Below are 18,132 nucleotides of genomic sequence, written 5' to 3'. Positions count from 1 at the left end.
TATTTTACAATGCAGTTCATCAGTCTCTTTGTGTTAGTCTTGCTTGATTTTCTTTACACAAGTGGACGTGGTTTGTAGTAATGCAGAGCTCAGTCTATGCATACATCTGGGGATGTTGTCTTCATTGCTGTGTAGCTCCCCTTCATCTTAACTGTCTTAAGATGACAGTTGGGACCCTGGAATATCACCCTTGATTCCTGAAGGATGTACTGAAAGTGTTTTTGATGGCATTACCTACTTGAAGCAGTTTAACTGAAGTTTCCCTTCTGAAGACAGGCTCTTCTATTTTCTTTTAGAAAAGCTCTTAAGCACAGGACTAAGTTTAAGTGTGAGAACAATCCCACTGATTATAATAAGAGTACTTGCACTTAGAGCTAAAAAAATGCTTAAGCAGCTTGCTCGATGAGTGATTTATTTTCTTTTGACAGAAATTGAGTAGTTCTGTTATGTAGAATTTGTGGATATAAGAAAAGTATCCTTGCTTTGTTAGTACTTTGTAAAAAATAATTACAAAATTTTACAATAGCTGAGATTATGTAGCTATATTCTGCTTATTTTTTTTTTCTTAGATAGCTCCAGCTAGAAAATGAATTTTCACTTGGTAGTTATGATCCCTGACTTTTTTGTTTACACATTTTTGTGACTTACCTGTACGCCCCTAGGTTTATGCAGCTTATCCCTAAATTGTATCTGGACCTAATGAAGCCAGGTTGTATTTCTAAAGCACGTGTGTAGGCCTCGACAGCTTCTTCACTTCGATCCCCGTTTGCCAAGGTTGCTCCAAGACGGTTCCATAATGTATAGTCCTGGTGAGAAAATGAGTTTTCTACTGTAGGTGTCAAAAAGGGACAGAATAGCCCATTTTTGCTTGCAAAGTAGAGAGGACTGCAGAAAATAACAGTATCGTATCTTCTCTTAATTGACACGGAATGTGAGGTTCTGACTCATGATTACAGGCAACTTTATAGAACTAGTACTATTAATCAGCACACAGCTAGAAATTGGACATGTATAAATCTGCTTCTAAATGGGACTGTCTTGTAATTAACATTTCTATTTCAGGTATTGAAATATTAATGGCTGAAGTGACATCTCATTAATATTAGCCTGATCAAGAGGGAAAAAAGAAAATGGCCCATAAAGCTAAATTCTTAAAAATGTAAAAGCATAAAATGTACCTCTGGCCGAACAGTTAAAGCAGCACTAAATGCATCTATTGCTCTGTTAAATTCTCCATTCAGGTGGAAAAGAACTCCAAGTCCCGTCTGCAAGTCAGGGTCTATCATATCACCATTCTGGTGAGCAGCCTCCAGGTACAAATCCTTTACTTCTTCAAGTAATGAGCTAGACAAGAGCGAAAAATAACTTAGAAGTTCCATCTTACATTTCTTTACAAGTATTGCAATATTGATTGCATAGCCAGAAAATAAAATCCTTGCAGTGGACGTATCAGAAGTGATATACTCCTAAAATTTGAAAATAAGCTTCTTCAACTTCATCATGGCAAAGATTTATTTCCAGGTGCTGTTGTAAACTCATGTCTGGAATAAAAGAGTTCACCTATATAATGAAGTTCACCTATATAATGAAGAGAACACGTCTTATGAGGAGCGGCTGAGGGAACTGGGGTTGTTTAGCCTGGAGAAAAGGAGGCTGAGGGGAGACCTCATCGCTCTCTACAACTACCTGAAAGGAAGTTGTAGCGAGGGGGGTGTCGGTCTCTTCTCCCAAGTAACAAGCAATAGGACAAGATGAAATGGCCTCAAGTTGCTCCAGGGGAGGTTTAGATTGGATATTAGGAAAAATCTTTTCACCGAAAGGGTTGTCAAGCATTGGACCAGGCTGCCCAGGGAAGTGGTGGAGTCACCATCCCTGGAGGTATTTAAAAGACGAGTAGATGCGGCGCTTAGGGACATGGTTTAGTGGTGGACTTGGCAGTGCTAGGTTAACAGATGGACTTGATGATCTTAAAGGTCTTTTTCCAACCTAAATGATTCTATGATTACTATTCTATGAAGTCAAAGTGCAGCTATGAACCCAAGTGAGATAACATGAAGGCTTATTAAAACTATTAGAATTGGATGAGTTTCTCAGATGTAAAAGAGTTCTTTACTGGCAAAAATAGTCTTTCTTAAAAATGACTTTCTTAAGAGGAATAGATCAAGTGACTAGCCAAGACCCCTGAAGAAAGATGCCAAAATTTAAGACTTCTGTACCCACTGTAGGCTTCATAAAACCTTTGCACTGACAACACCAGATGTCAGCCGGATGAGGCCAAAGTAGAATAACACACTTAGCAATTAAGCAGAACTTGCATATTTTATTTTTGCTTATACTAAATTATCTTGTCAACCCAGAGCTTGTTAGTGATAAGGGTATAATATAAGGCCTGTCTTCAAAATGACAAGCAGTGAGATAGCCCTAGTGTTTTAGTTCTATAAATCACGTTTATGCCTTTAATGACTTTATCATGCATCTCGCAGTTCAGAGATACTTATTTATCGACCTCATGAAATCATGACGAAGGGCTGCCAACTCATGAATTTTTTTGTTATTTAAAATGCCTGCCAGCTCCCATTACGGTATGCAAGGCTGAAGTCAGATAAAATGACTACACTGTCTCTTTGGTTAGAGCCAGAGAGAACCTTTTAAATAAGCAGATGCTACCTCCCAATATTTTCAGTGAACTGAAGCCATGTCCCACTGCAAAATGGCTATCATGCCTGGATTCTAGTGGCTTGGTTGGGATATAGGAAATGTGATGAAGAGTGAGAAGAACACACACATGTAGAGCAGGATACAGGCCTGGTATGGATTTGGAAGCAGCTGAAGAATGAGGATGTGGGAATACAGAGGCAGCAGACAAGGTCAAAGGAAAGTGATGGGAGTTGAGGGGAAGCATCTCTTTTTAGCTGTTTTGTTTGGGGTTTTTTTAACTTCCAGGGATGGCATAAGATACAGCTAAACCAAATGTCCTGTGTTGGTTTCCCACTCCTGCCACTAGAGACATTCAGTCTTCCACCATAGGGAACAGGCTGGACTTCTACAGAGTAAGGGGGCACAGCATGCACCATCATTTCTAGTGATGTCGTTAAAATTTCCACCATCAGGATTTACACTGCATTTACCTTTCAACTGATGTCTTAGACATTCTCCTGGTAAGTGCTGGGGACCCTTTTTTGCTTTTAGCTATATACTTATATTTGGGATTTTGCTTTATCCAGTTTCTTAGAGCTTGATAGGCTTCTTGTTGATGGCCAGTGTTAGTATAACTTACAGCCAGGGCCATCAGAGCTTTTAGGTTGTTTGGCTGTAGTTCCAAGCACCTAGGCAGAAAATAAAAATATATTGAGGGTTTTTTTTAGCCAAACACAATTCTTGAATTCTTCCAAAATAATCTGTGTAAAAAAATCACTCATACAAGTAAGATCTACCCAATAATACTTTTAGAGAAGGGACTTTGTCTAATTTTTCTGTGATAAGTGCATTATGCATATGTATACACAGATATATGCATGCACATTGCATACACGCATATGTACATAAACATATGCATACAAGTTTTGTTGTCATTCTTCTGGTTATGAATAAATGTAGGTAGATTCATTTTTATAGTATCTGTCCGGTAAACAAAGAGAAGCTTTATGTAAATTCAAGCAAACAGTTTAATATGGTTTGCAGCTATACAAAAAAGTATTTTGAAGATAAAATTTCTTCCATCCCTGTGAATCTTCTCAGTCATCCGGAATTCTCAGTTTTCCTTTGATAAAGCTGGAGCCAATCAACTCAAGCAGTCTTTCTACGGTTATATACCATTAACTGAAAACAGAATCTAGTCTATTTTGTGAACATCACTGTTGCTTGTTTCAAAACTGCGGGGATGAGCAAGCCCTAAATCAGGCAACCCCTTGGATTTCTATCCAGGTAAGCTAATAAGTTACATATAAAAAAGTTAGAGTATCCTTAGGTGAAATGACTTGATGGTTAACATCACTAATGTGGTACTTGCTTCAAATGGAAACATGAAAACCCACTACAGAAAGGTAATACTAATGCTGATATTTTGGAACTGACATTTTACATACAAGCATACCATGATCTTCACATCTCTATCAACCTAAAAATGTTGTCAGTTTAGTATTCAGCAGCTGAACAGAGCTCATTCCAATTAAGAAAACCTCTTCATTAAAGGACAAACTACAGAAAATATGCCAAGTGGCTAGAATATCAAAAAGGCACTTTATTTGCATTATGCCTAATTCATGTTTATCAGGCCATGTAACTTTTCTTTTGTGCAACTACTTAAATTACTAGATTAAATATTGCACTTACTTAATAAAACAGAAATATTAATCACTAGTCATTCCTCTGAAGTCACTAGGAAGATTTCTGTATCTATGTCAATGCTTTACTTAGTTAAATAAATGCTTCATGTTACAAGGTAAGTATGATGATAAATATACCTAGGCCTCCATTACCTAATAGTCATCAGACCCCTTATTTAGCAATTATCTTCATCTACCTTTGGAGGGCGACAATGGCTGCCTGCTCATTTTCATTCTCTGCCTGTGTTATGCCCAGGAACTGCCAGGCCTGCAAAAATAATCATCGTCGTGTTATTTTGTTATATATACCTAACTGCAAGCAGAGTTACAACTAATATCACTGTTAAGCAGTGGAGTGAATAAAAATAGCAGATCTGTCCAGCACTAACTACAGATTTTTCTACGGCATGCATACCAACAATACAAATCAATGCAGTTTTGAATATCTTTGGGCCTGACAATATTTATAATCAATGAACGCAAAGGTATTCTGTCAGTGTATGATCACATGCTGATTTCTTAAATTTGAGTTACTGTACATTTTAAATGTTGCTAGAATTTTATGGAGAACGGTAAAGAACAATTATTAAATTGTATAGCTATAAAGGATTCTAGAGAGTCTGGGAATTCTCTCTGCTTTTTAAAATACTGCTGCTTAATTTAATGTAGCAATAGATTCAAAGAGACCTAGATACTTACACTGTAAATATTTTTCATGTTTCACAGAAAATAGACTTCAAATATATACTCATTGAAAACATCAATATTGCAGAAATTGGTATAACTTTTAAAAATTTGTCAAATTTCTTGTTAAATCAAAAATGTTCACCTTTTCAATAGCAGTGTTTAAAAGATAGTTTGAAAACATCAGGAAAAGAAGGCAAGGTTTGAAATATTGTCTCTTTTGAATGCTTTTAAATGACAGCTTGGAAATTCTATAATTTGAAAAATGGATTCTCATCTTACGAAGAGCTCACCTGTACCTATTTCAAGGTATACACTATTCCAAAACCACCGTTAGCGTTCATTCTGTTTCAGTCAGTCATGACTAGCAAAGGTTTGGGCCCCAAAATCATTTCCAGCATTGCATGCTAAAGGGAGTCCCCTTTTCCTTTATCGGTAAAAGGCACATGAGTGAATACCTCTGCATCATTGGGTTCTTGTAGAATAGCAGCCTCCAGGTATAAGATTGTAACTGGCAGGTCACCTTCTTTCATTTTTTTCAGTCCTTCCTCAAAAGCACCAGGCCAGTCTTTGAAGGGATTCTCAGTATGGAAATAATAACCCTGGAGAAGAGAGATAGCGGACCCATGATGAAGCACTGTAAGCAAGGAATGGCAACTCTATAAAATTAAGTGACTCACTACTTTCCAACTGGATGTAAACATCCTTTGTTCTGTAAAAACGGTATGAGCTCCCCCATGAAATTTCAATGACAAAAAGTGTAAAAAGTCAGCATCACTGGACATTGACGTTCCTGCTCTCTTTATTTTTACTTTAGCGCTGAAGTTATACTAACTGGTACTCATGTTGGACTCTCCTGCTCCCATCAAAGATAATGTCAACAACTCACACTAACTGCAGTAAAAGCAGAACTGAACCTAGCATGAGCCCAGTATATCCAATTTGATGGTAAAGAGCACACATCAAGCAGTTGACTCCCTGCAGTGCTTGTAACCTGATGTCTGTTCAGTTAATACCCTGAAATCTTCAATTAACCTTCAAGATACAGAACAGTGTTGCAAGCACCTGAGTTTATTTTAGGATTTCTTTAAATTTTGCCTTTTTCTCTTCTTGCCACTGCAGTGTAAAGGGTGTGTGCTAATATCAGCTACGTAATATAAATGAAATTAAAACATACAATGGAGGGAATGAAGAAGAGAGACAGAATCTCTATCATTTCTATCCTCAACAGTGTTTGAATGTGCCAGCCCAGATTTTTATATTTGGTGCTCTTCCTTAAGTGCCCATCTTCAAAAGTGCCCATAATCCAGCAGTTTGCTTCGTGATCCTTTCAGCTGAATTCAGGCCGTGTGCAAGTCTAGATGTATTCTCACTATGGTAAGGTCTTTTAAATCTACCCCGCTCACAGACACCTAAAGAGGATGAGCTCTTTTGGGTAAAATTAGCTTCCATGTCCAAAGAATTTTCTTGAGTTCCCCTGAATAGCTGAGGCTCATCTCAAAGTTTCACAGGAAGGATGTACTGTATTAAAAAACTTTGTGTTACCTTCTCAATGGTTGAGATGGTGACTTGCCCTGGTGCTTCCTGGTTCTCTGAAATCCAGTTTCTGCGAGCCATTTCTTCCCATTCTGCTTGCATTTTATCCCAAAACTCTGTGTCTGACTAGAAGAAAAAGAGGTAAAAAGGGAAGAAAATGAACAACAAAACTTTAAAATAAAATGGTAAGCTTTTAGTTTCTTTCTACCAGTGTTCTGAGTCTGGCAATTTTGCTGAGCAGCATTAATTCTATTAATAATCATACTGACTGAAATACTACAGCACACATTTGGAATTCCATATAATTAAATTTCATCTCTTATATTGGAATGCATTTCGTCAACAGAAAACTCTTTATCTCAGAGGCAGCGTATGTTCTATTTGCAGCACTGCATCTTATTGATGCTAACAGCAAATTGTTACATAAAATTTGAAGGAAATGAAAAAAAAAGAAAAAACTAAGCATACATGCTAAAGAGTAACAATAGATGAAACAGTTTAAAAGAGAACAAACATCCCACTTTGGTAGGTTCAGCATCATTTTCAACTATGTAAAAGAGTAATGGCAAAGCTTAGACAGACGGTTTTTGCACAAGAGAATTAATATAAATGGGGGTTTTAGACATAGTGGAGAAATCCTAATATTTTATCATATACTGTGCTGGTGAGAGGAAACTATAAGAGATTATAAAATTGTACAGTAAGATTAACATTCAGCTCAAAGACAAGAGGGAAGAATGCATATACAAGAGAAACAGAAATAATGAAAAAAGAATGAGATTTAGGACATGTAACGACCAGAATGGGGGAACCACTGTGGTTACTAGAAAATGATGCCAAAAAACAGAAATAGGATAAAAAAAAAAAAAGAGGGGAGAATCAAATTTAAGATGCTATTTTTTCAGCCTCCACACATTAGTCATAAGCCCTGAAAAGCAGTTCCATAGCAGAATATAGGTTCAGCACTAGGAGCCTTTGCAAAGTTTTCCAGTTCCTACAAGGTCATGGCCAGAACTCCAGTGAACTGACACTACTGAGGGCACAGTTTCCCAGCTTAATTATGTCAAAGACATCAGCACAAATAATTCTACTGAGGTTTAGACAGAACTATTTGAAAGGGAGGTGCTAATCAAAATTAATTGAAGGTATTATAAACTGGTCCAGATAGTTTTGTCTGAATCTTCGTTCCAAGACTGGCCACTTTGCTACTGCTCCACAGCTAGGCATGATTTGCAAAAAGAGAGTTTAGTCTGTGATTGCATGACTTGCTACAACCCTCATTCTTAGGCACTTGGAAAAAGGAAAGCACAGGCTATTAACATATCTAGAATGAGTCAGCAATGAGAACATTTGAGATTAGGTGTGAAGGATTAGGAGGACTTGCGCTGGCTAACATTAGGTGTGGTTGCTGGAAATCATAAGGCTCTTTACAAGTGGCAAGGTGCATTCCCTCTCTAGAAATCTAACAGGCATTTCCCTTTGGCTCTTACTGTAGCATGTGCCTCCTGATATACAACACTTTCTTCCAGGAGACTCAGCATTGTCCAAATTATGCAATTATTGGATCTGTGAAGGTACCTGCTATGTTCCTCTGTGGACTAGGAAACAAACATGAATCATTCACTCCTGGAGAGGAGATTTCACTCTTTGTAATAGAAGCGAACAGAACATGACAACTCTTGTTACACAACAACTTCTGAGGTATCAAAATCTGCTTTCATTACAAATTTGAAGGAAATACAGTCTTTTAAATAGTTGTGAGATTGTGCTGAAATGTCCATTTAGGGTTTGAAAAGGCTAGGATAATGAATCAGATTGCTCCCTCTTTTATCAGCCGTGACCAGAGGCACTTGAATCTCTTAAACTATCCTGTTCAACAAATGTCACTATCAACTATTCAGCATTCAGTGCAAATCTGCACTGCACTGAAGAAAAAATTACTTGACCATGTTTCTACTAGCAGTTATTTTGAGATTCAGGATGAGGTAAAGGAGTGGAAATTTCCCTTTCCTACAGATTAATATTAATAAAACTACTGAAAAGTAATGCCTTTTTAAACAGATTAACTTACAGAATTAATTATATATAGATACATATATATATATGATGTTTGTATCAGAATTTTTGCTTGTATTTTTCCCACAAAAATCCCTTATGAATCAATGATTTGGAAACATACCAAATCACATTTCTGCAGATTGTAAGCAAGGATATGAGTGGTTTTATGTCGTAAGCTCAAATTCTGCTGCTTAATTACTTATTTATAATTCACACAGAAGTTCACTGTCTGCATAACTGCCCTTAAAAAGCTAATGAATTACTATGTATTCAAATAGCCGTGCTTAATGTCTATCTGTAGTGAGTCAAAGGTGGAGGAAAAATGTAATGGGGAGAAGACCTGCTTTACTATAACGTCTCCCAACTCATCATGTGCTACTTGGACATGGGCCAGGACCCAACTGCTATTTTGCAACTATAAGCAAAGATTTGCTTGTTTGGGCCAAATGGGCTTAAGTCCCAGCTACAGCTTCCTAAGTACATCCAGCATGTGGGGGTTCTGAAACTGGTATGGCAAAGCTGCACTGAGCAACTGGATCATGCACAATTATGGCAACCGATAAAATGCTATAATATTGCCGTGAAAAACAACAATGTCAGCAGCAGAGCAGTTTAATGTCCTTGAGGAAGAGGACCATAAATATTACACAGTCTTTGTTAAAGGCCTAAGTCTACTTCAGCTGTCGTTAGCAGTAATTTTTTCATTGACTTCAGTGGCAGGAGGGTTAAATTAATATTGAGTGTTTCTGAAAACCTGGCTTTGGATCAAGACTCCTAGATCTAATTTTAACTCTATTTGCTATGTGACTGGTGCCAATTACTTCATTTCGATGTTTTTGCTACCTTAATGCTGGCGAATTACTTTGGATGTACTGAAAGTTTTCAGACCAGTTGAACACATTTAACTCGTTCTCAGATCATCTGCAGCAGTTAAGTGGAATGACAACCAGGAAAAATGTTTGTACCATCTGACTACTTGCAAGCAGAATATTCTGCATTTTGTCAAAGAAGCTATTTTTACTTTTAGTATTTAAAAATATGCTGAAGCAGTTAAACAAATGGGAGGCAGAATCTTTCCAGGCTCTCTACATCCTACGATACAGTGAAGGGGGGTGGGGGTGTACTTTCTGAATATTGCTGGCTAATTTCTAAACTTACCTATTTTCATAACTTTAAGAATAGAACTTTGTCTGTCCTGTACTGCCAAAAATTAATTTGCAATGTTCCTTCTCGACCAATGTATAAGAAACAAAGGTTCTGTGGTTGGTCTTTCTTTGAATTACTGCAACATACTCTTCAATGTGAAAGACACAGTAAGTTAAACTTATGTGCTAACGACGTAAGATTTCCTTAGCTGATACCTTCTCAAAACAAAAGTTGAAGTATGCCTTTTTAGTAAAGATAGAGGTAAAAAAATGTATATCAAGGCAAAGCTTCCCATTGTGATTTGAGAGCGTACCAAATAAAATGCAGCTGAATGACTCGAGTTCCTAGATCCCAATTTAAAATGTGGTTTAGGCAGTCTTAGGCACATCTAAAAGGGACGTTGAAACAGTGAAACAGGAATATCATAGGTACAGAAAGGATTCTAACCGGTATTCACAGGAACCACAGAGCTGATGATTCTGGGCTATGTTTTGCTAGGCTAGAATAAATTAATCCCATCTTCTTCCTACTATTGTCACATAATTTAGCCGTAATATGTTCTGATGCTTCTTAACAGTATATTATACAGCCGATGGCTCATGTGACACGGTGTTGTAAATAAAATGATGCTGAGAAGGACCGCTCAAAATTTCTTTTGCATAAGCTCACAAAACAGTATGGCATCTGCAGTTTAATCTCTACATCAGGGAAATGTGGAATAAGAAAATATAAAAATTGCTTTTTTTCCATCTCTGAGATATTTCTCAGTTGGAAGTTTTTGCACTTTCCTGGTTTCATTTTTATTTATTTTAACTCATTACCAATAGGGCAGTGGATGATAAAACAATCGTTTTAACAGAATATAGGTACAGGATGGATCTGAATCCTCATGCTGGCATTTTTAAAAAATTCAAAAGTACCAATTTTGGGGAAAACACAGCTAATTATTAGAAAGATTCCGTTAAAACATATTTGGTATGGCACTTGGAAATCATGAAGACTTTAGGCTATTTGTGCTTCCCTGACGTGTATAGCAAAGGGATGAGGCAAAAATCAAATCCAATTTCCAGAGTGACAGAACAGGTAGCCAAGTCTGCAAGCATCCAATCACTGCAAGTGAATCTGGACCCTCTCTAGTAAAAAAGCTAATTTACTTACCTCTTCATTCTTAAAAGATTCCCCAATGGCATAGACATCTTTAAACCTTCTTAAGAAAGAATTACCTCACAGATCTTCATTAATCTCAAAGTTTGACATCTTAAAACCATTCCCAAAACTCTACAGTGAATACTGGGTAGAGGATAAAGTTTGGTGTCTTCATTTACTGAATTGTTAATTAATTCCTTTCGAACTAGGCCACAAAGAACCTGAGATTTGCTTCCTTTTCTTGATCAGTTTTCTGGCTAACCTTACCAGTTGGAGCTTTCCCAGTTGAAGAATATTACAGAAACATCCAAAGCCTAACAGATGAATTTTTGAGCTGTATCTGTTCTCCGCTTAAGAAAGCACTAATCTTTCTGAGATGGGCTGCAATTTATTTCAATCATTCTAGCTTTCTTACCACTTCATTTTAGCTAAGATGAAAATCCAGCTTTTTTCATATGCAAATGGAAATAACTGCTCTATAAGGTCTTGAAGAATCCTTTCCTTTACATTTTAACTACCTGGTCCAAGTTTCTATTTTAAGCAGAAAGAATAACTTAAGGCTGCCAGGTACACAGTTAGGGAAACATTTAATTAGATTCTTTTTAATAGCTGTTTTTGAGACCACATTAAAGCATTTTAACAACCTTTGTTGCCTCAGAATGACCTTTTAATGTGCAATGGTTTTTTTTCAATGTATTTTCCTCCTTACTTTACTTTACAAAGTAATTCAATAATGTCTTGTAAGCTATTGTTGGCCTCAACTCATTTTTCTTTCAGCTGAATGTCTGGGAACTCCCCATCACACATGGTTTCTGGCAATTGCAAGAGTACTGACATCATTTACTTAACCACTAACTGTAACGCAGAGATGTTCATCATCAATTTCCCTGTGTCACAATCACAGATTACGGCACAACACGTCCCATCTTTAGGATCACTCTGCAGTGCGATTAGGAACATCTACAGCATTTTAAGCAGTGGCCATTTGAAAGCAAGCCCCTCCTTTCCTGCCTGGAGCAAATGTGTATGATGTGTGACATCAAAAAACCTATTGTGTGTCACCAGCCATTGTTTATAAAGAATATATTTGATCTGGAAAGAACAATGCACTCAGAAAATACAAGAAAAATGCATTCAGTGTATAGTTTATAAAACAGCAAACTTACTGATTGTGTCCATTTTAGCTTTGTACACTGATAGAAGAATTTTTTTGCGTGCAATATGATCCTACAAAACCATGGTCAAAACCATGCAGTCTTACCTTAGCATATCATGAAAAAATCCTACAAATCAAATTAATTTCTTAAATAAGAAATTCCGTTTCTAGCTAGAAGCCAGCATATTATTTAGGCCTAGTTTTGTTTGTAATCAACCAATACTAATCTAGAATAGTTCAACTGCCAACACTGGAATTACAATGGTATAAAACTTGAGTTAGAGTAGTATTAAAATACAGACACTAAAATTTAAATCTAAACCCAAATATCCCTAAAGTGTTCTAGATGTTTGGAGACTAATGAGACTGCAGTTCATGCTAAAAATAATCAGTTCTGAGGAATCAGTTTCACAGCCTCATCCTTTTCACCCTAAAACTTCATTTCAGTGGCTGTTACATAATTCAGCCTGAACTTCTGTCCTCAGTGGGATGCAGCTGTCTTGGCTCTTTATGGCGATGGGATTTTGAAGGGTTACTGACAGAACCCCTGAGAAGATATGATGCTGAAGATCGATGTTTGTATCAAATTTTTTATTGGATTCTGTTAAAAAAAATGTATGCCACCTTGTCTCTAGACAGGATCAGGATTTCAGCTGGGACTAGTGGTATAGGACAACACTCAAGAGGCACTTTTCATGTTGGAAAAGTAGTAGTTGGTGAAAAAAACAGAAGTGCAATAGGAGAACTATCCAAATACCTGCACCTTCTCAAACTGAATTGATTTACCAGGAAACGAGAGTACTGTGTTTAACATTCTGCCACTAATTACAAAAATGCATTGGTGCACAGTTACTGCTATACGTGCAGTTACCCATTACAGCAGGTAATCATTCTGTTTATCAATGGTTCTGAATTCCAGTTTCCCTGTGGAGAACTGGTTTATGTCTGAGCTTAAAGAACTGATTGCACACATTCAGTTGCTGGGGAAAAATACGCTTCACTCTTATACTTTCAGTTTCGAAGTACTTACATTTATGGGGAATTTTTCTTGACCCACTTGCTATAGCAATACAAAATGGAACTTGAAAAGTTGGTTCTGTCTAATCTTCATTTATAGCTAAGGGTTTTGGTTTTTTTAAGAGAGAAACTGCTATTTTAAATGAGTAACTCCAGGAAACGTATCTTTTCTCTGCTTTAAATAATCCGGTTCCAACTTTCTCCTATACTTGTGCTGCAAGATGAATAAGAAATCCATAGAACATTAGCTGAAAATGAAAACAAATAAAGTAATACCTCAACAGCTGCCTTTGCTCTTTCAAATTCCTCCTCCAAGGAGTGATTTCTGGAGAGAAGAGGCCCTCCCCAACGCTGCTCCTTAGTTGATCGTGCCTAAAAAATAAAAGAATAAATCAGAAAGGGATGATATAGTCTCTGCCACATTTCTGAGTTATTTCCTTAATTGCCTAGAGCCCCAAATGTCCTTTTTCTTGCACAAAACTAGTTGTGTCCCTGCATGAATTCCTCTGAATTCTCTTACACTGTAGCAGAGATCATTCCTCATGGGAAGCAGAGTAATTTATCTTTTCCAGACTTTTCTTTTCACTCAGGATGCATGAAAGATAAGAGACATCCGAGAAAAGACAATGCAAGAGTTGGGCTACAAAGGGAAGAGCTGACTATTTTGTATAAGACTTTTACCTTAATTGTTTCTACTCCTGTATTATGACTGTGGCAATGCATTCCACTCGCTATGCTCCAGGAAGAAAGCATCTCATTTTCCCTGTACATTTAGTGTTTTTCTTTCAGGTTCTGCTTTGGGATCACATTGGAGAGCAAGGTCTGCTATGGATTTCACTGGAAGGACAAATCCTTTTTACAGTCAGCTCTCTTCTGTGCCTTACTATCAGTCGATTTGATTGGAAATACATAACAATTTTCTCCCTATTCTTTTATTAAAAACATTTTATTTATGGGTTTTTTTGCACAAAAGGCACAGTACAAAATCAAACAGTATTCAATGATGGTACAAAAAAGCACAAAGTGGCCTAATCTTGCTAAACAGAGCTCTGACTGCTAATCCCTTCCCTTGTGTTTGTCAGAGGTTAAACTCATTAGCCATTTGCCTGACCATGGTCCCAACTGCATTAATTTATGTGATTATATTTCTGATTACTTTACTTGTAATATTCAATTTCAATGAGGCACGTTGCTAAAAGACTAATTTTGCTCACTTCAGACTCATTGGGCTGCATCTCCAAGTGTTGGAATGTGCACTACTGGGATGAAACACCCAATACATTCCTGGGTGTTCATATAAGTAATGTGCAATGCATGGTCAAACACATATGTCTGTGTGTGTACACACATGGTTTTTTACCTAGAAAGATGACATTCGTTTGTTAATCTAGCCCTAAAGTTTCTGTTTTGTTCCTGAGTCTTTGGTCTCTCAAGTAGAGATTGATGAGTGAAATGTATATTGGGTTCATGATACACATACGGTTAGAAAAGACCGATACAGCACCGTTTCTGTGAGAAGCGCGGGGGGGGGGGGCACTGTGTTGGCTTCTGGACTTTGCTGCAGGTGACAGGAAGCACAGAGCGTGAGGGAAGGTCTACACTGAGGATCTATCATTTGTTTTCACATCTAGTACCTGTGGTCCATGTTGTTTGAAAAATATTTTTTTTCTTTGGTGAGGCCAGGAAAAGATTTCAGGTTGTCACTGAAAACATACCAAAAAACAATCCTATACACTAAATAGTCATTTTACTGATTAATAGAATTTAGGGCAGAAGAGGTAACCGGTTCTCTTTGGAATCACAGAAGAACCCCCATGTGGTTACAATTCCTAGTAAATAACTACTGTTCTTGAGAAATTAAGTTAGCCAGTTTTAAGCTGTTTAACAGCTGCTTTATTCATATTGTATGGTGCTAATTTTAAAATCAGAATATGGTATGTTAATTCAAACGTTGTGGGGATGGGAATCTCCTGAGTTTGACCTTAATGAGCAAACATTGTACCACCTGGCACGAGAAGGCACGTAAACAGAAGATATGCTGCAGCTGAAAGGAGGAAAAGGAATGTGCTGCAGCTGGAAGGAGAAAACCAGATAAAGGCCATGAAGGCATTTCACAGGAGGATGAAGCAGGAGGAAGAATGGGTCAGTCTGCTAGAGCATAGATGCATGTGAACACGAGGCTATAACCTCTCTGCAAGCTGCAGCTAGCATGTGTACACTTCTGCTTGCTATAAAAGATGTGAACAAAGAGCAATAAAGGTCTTTGGTTGCCGTGCCTGCCAGAGTCCGTGCTGCTTAAATCCCCACAAATGGCACATGAACAGGGACTTGAATGCTGGAACTAAGCAAGAGTCTGTGGCGTTAACCCCTACAAAACATCTTGCAGAATATCAGACAGCAACGTTTATCAACCCGACCTGTAATCTGATCAAAGAATTAAATTTGGTTTTCTTGACACAAAACTCTGTTGATAGACATTAATTATGTTCCTAGCCTTTTCATTATTTATGAGTTGGCTTTTGCAAACCATTTGATTACTTCCGCTTTTTAATCTTTTGTTTCCAGTGACTGCAGTTTCCTTAGGCCAAGGACAAGACTGTAAATCACGATGTTCAGACTGAGTAGTACTGCAGAAGGGGAGAGTGGGCTTGTTGGGGCAGTAGAGAGGTGAGGGGGAAGAGGACAAGAAGCACAGAAGGCCCCTCCTCTCCCACATGTCAGAGTATATACATTGTCCCTGCATAATCCCCACAGAAATATACCTTCTCCTCCATTAAATGCACACCTGCCCTCAAACAGAGGGAAAAAAGAATTAACAAAACCCACATAAGCTGCATTTACATATAGACAATGCAGAGTCATGTTCTGAGTTGTGATACCCAGAAATGAAAGACACCACATATAACAAACACACGGCCTTTCGCTAGTGCAGGAAGAGAGGGGATGGGAATGGAGTGCCAGCACTGGAGAACACATCTTCAGCTGGCGATGGGGTGCAACTCTGCACCTGCCTCCCTTAAGGGTAGCGCAAGGTGGGGTATGTATGGGTCAGGGTGGGCTGGGTATGTCTGAGGCATGGACACTCTGTACACACTGTGGTTTGATATGCTCACCACTCTACAGTGGAGGTGCTGTAGCTGATCACTGGCTGCTGTCTTCAGGGACAAAATCTTCCATTCCAATGCATTTGCACACACTTTCCTGCACTTGTAGTCTGCTTATGTGCTGGTGGACCTTAACTGTTGGTGAGAGGCTTAAATTATAGTCTTAATTTTTGAGCAGGTCTTCAAATAATGAGCTAAATCTGTCCCTTGTAACTCTTCATTTCATTAGAGTAATGGGCACATCCAAGGAGAGCTAGGGCCATTAGTCTGACTGTAGCTATTTGGGAGAAGTGGGGAATAAATTTTGCATTCTAAATATTGTTGCCCCAAACTGCAGATTTCTAAGGTTTACAGGCTTTGCACTATATCTTTGTCCAAGAGTGCTGACATATTAGAATTAGGTACAGTTTTTTAGCATGTCAGAGTTTTGTGTATGCATTCTGAGTGAGCAATAAAATATCTAAAATGCCCAGGGAGGCCCAGGTTTGAAACTGTATTTAGAGAGTTAAAACATGAGCAGACTTTATGCATATACAATTGAACACATTATCTCCCTCTGCAGTTTGTAATTATAAGAGAAGAAATAAACCTTCAAAAACCCCCAAACACTGTAGGATATCTCAGTACTAATAAAAGTGTAACAAGGAACTTTCCAGCATGGCAGATAAAAGAAAGAACAAAGATACTTTGGGCCAATGCAGTTTAAGAGTTAATAATAGGTAACGTATGATGTGAGTAGAATACTGAGAAGCAAGACGGCCATATCCAATGACAGCCACTATGCTATTGCCCGTTCCAGCCTTCAAACATATTTCTTCCTTATTAATTCAAAGCTTGCCTTTGTGATTTTGTATTGGCATAAGTGCTGGTAAACACAGGATTTTGTTAAGAAGATTGCATAATCTTAATGAAAATATGACCTAGTTACTTAGTATTTCACTTTGAGGAACTAAATCTAACTTGTCAAATATGAGTGATGAAGGTGATTGTCTGAGAAATCGCTGATGGAAAACTGCAGCAAGTTTGACAAGATGAAATCTTTAGGGTATGGCAAAATCTGTTGCATATGCAAAGGTTACCCTTAAATGAGATAGACAAGATCTATAGAGGACAAAGTATGGAAAACATGCTTTGATAAAAGCTCTAACGTGATTTCTTTTACAAGCAGATTAAGAACTCGGTCAAGACAGATGAGCCTGTTTGTTGGGAACTGACAACTTTGACAGCCCAAGTATAAGAAGGATGAAGCAGGCAGGGAATGAAAATACTCAAATTCTAAGTAAACAACTTAGAATAAGAACGCAATCTCACTTCAGGTCATTTCTCTGCACTACTAATTACCAGTTTTAACAACATTTCATTACTTGAATAGATCACAAGTTTGAAAAAAAGCAGCTTATGATAAAACAAAACAAAACATGAAATATACCAGAACGACAGATAAGAATTTTATACTCTGCTTCTTTTTCAAGTTGGCTGATTCAACTTTACTTTTTTTAATTTTGAAATACCAGTCATTTTACAAAATAGTATGGACCCTCAACTGGCTGAACTTGTACTGAATTAAAAATGTGGATTTTTGCTTCTGCAGTTATTCTAGTGGAAGATAAACAGGAAATGGACCATATAAAGTAGAGATGTTATAAACTAAATTTGTAACTGTTTTTACAGAAAGCCACAGTACTTAAATTCTCTGACTGTCTACTTGATTTACACATATCTCTGTTGAGTACAAACTTCCTGGCATTTAGATCTATTAGGCTGAGGAACAGCGTCCTAAAAAGGGGTTAGAGGTACTTAAAGATAAGCTGGACAAAGCACGTGAAAACACAGCGTCCATCTCAAGTGGATGATACTATGCAATAGATCTTTTCCATTACTAAGATGTATAAATCTACTGCACAGAAAGGAAAGATACCATGCATTACAACTAGTGTTAGACTTTCCAAAGGGAAAAAAA

The 18,132-nt window shown here is 37.6% G+C and overlaps 1 protein-coding gene across 3 annotated transcripts in view; it reads right to left on the bottom strand.

The window, feature by feature from the left end:
- The window catches only part of PEX5L (peroxisomal biogenesis factor 5 like), a 119,844-nt gene that overhangs the window by 6,960 nt on the left and 94,752 nt on the right, over nt 1-18,132 (bottom strand). For all 3 annotated transcript variants that reach the window (XM_076341317.1, XM_076341318.1, XM_076341319.1), the window contains 7 exons: nt 13,345-13,440; nt 6,555-6,671; nt 5,468-5,611; nt 4,523-4,593; nt 3,129-3,326; nt 1,179-1,344; nt 649-806 (listed from right to left, as the gene is read on the bottom strand). In XM_076341317.1, the coding sequence (XP_076197432.1) occupies nt 649-806; nt 1,179-1,344; nt 3,129-3,326; nt 4,523-4,593; nt 5,468-5,611; nt 6,555-6,671; nt 13,345-13,440 (950 nt within the window). The remainder of the gene's footprint in view (nt 1-648; nt 807-1,178; nt 1,345-3,128; nt 3,327-4,522; nt 4,594-5,467; nt 5,612-6,554; nt 6,672-13,344; nt 13,441-18,132) is intronic.

Source organism: Aptenodytes patagonicus, chromosome 6 (genome assembly GCF_965638725.1).
Source record: "Aptenodytes patagonicus chromosome 6, bAptPat1.pri.cur, whole genome shotgun sequence".
Taxonomy (NCBI): Eukaryota; Metazoa; Chordata; class Aves; order Sphenisciformes; family Spheniscidae; genus Aptenodytes; species Aptenodytes patagonicus.
The sequence above is the reverse complement of the archived record's forward strand: the minus strand, read 5'-3'. Positions and strand labels throughout refer to the sequence as shown.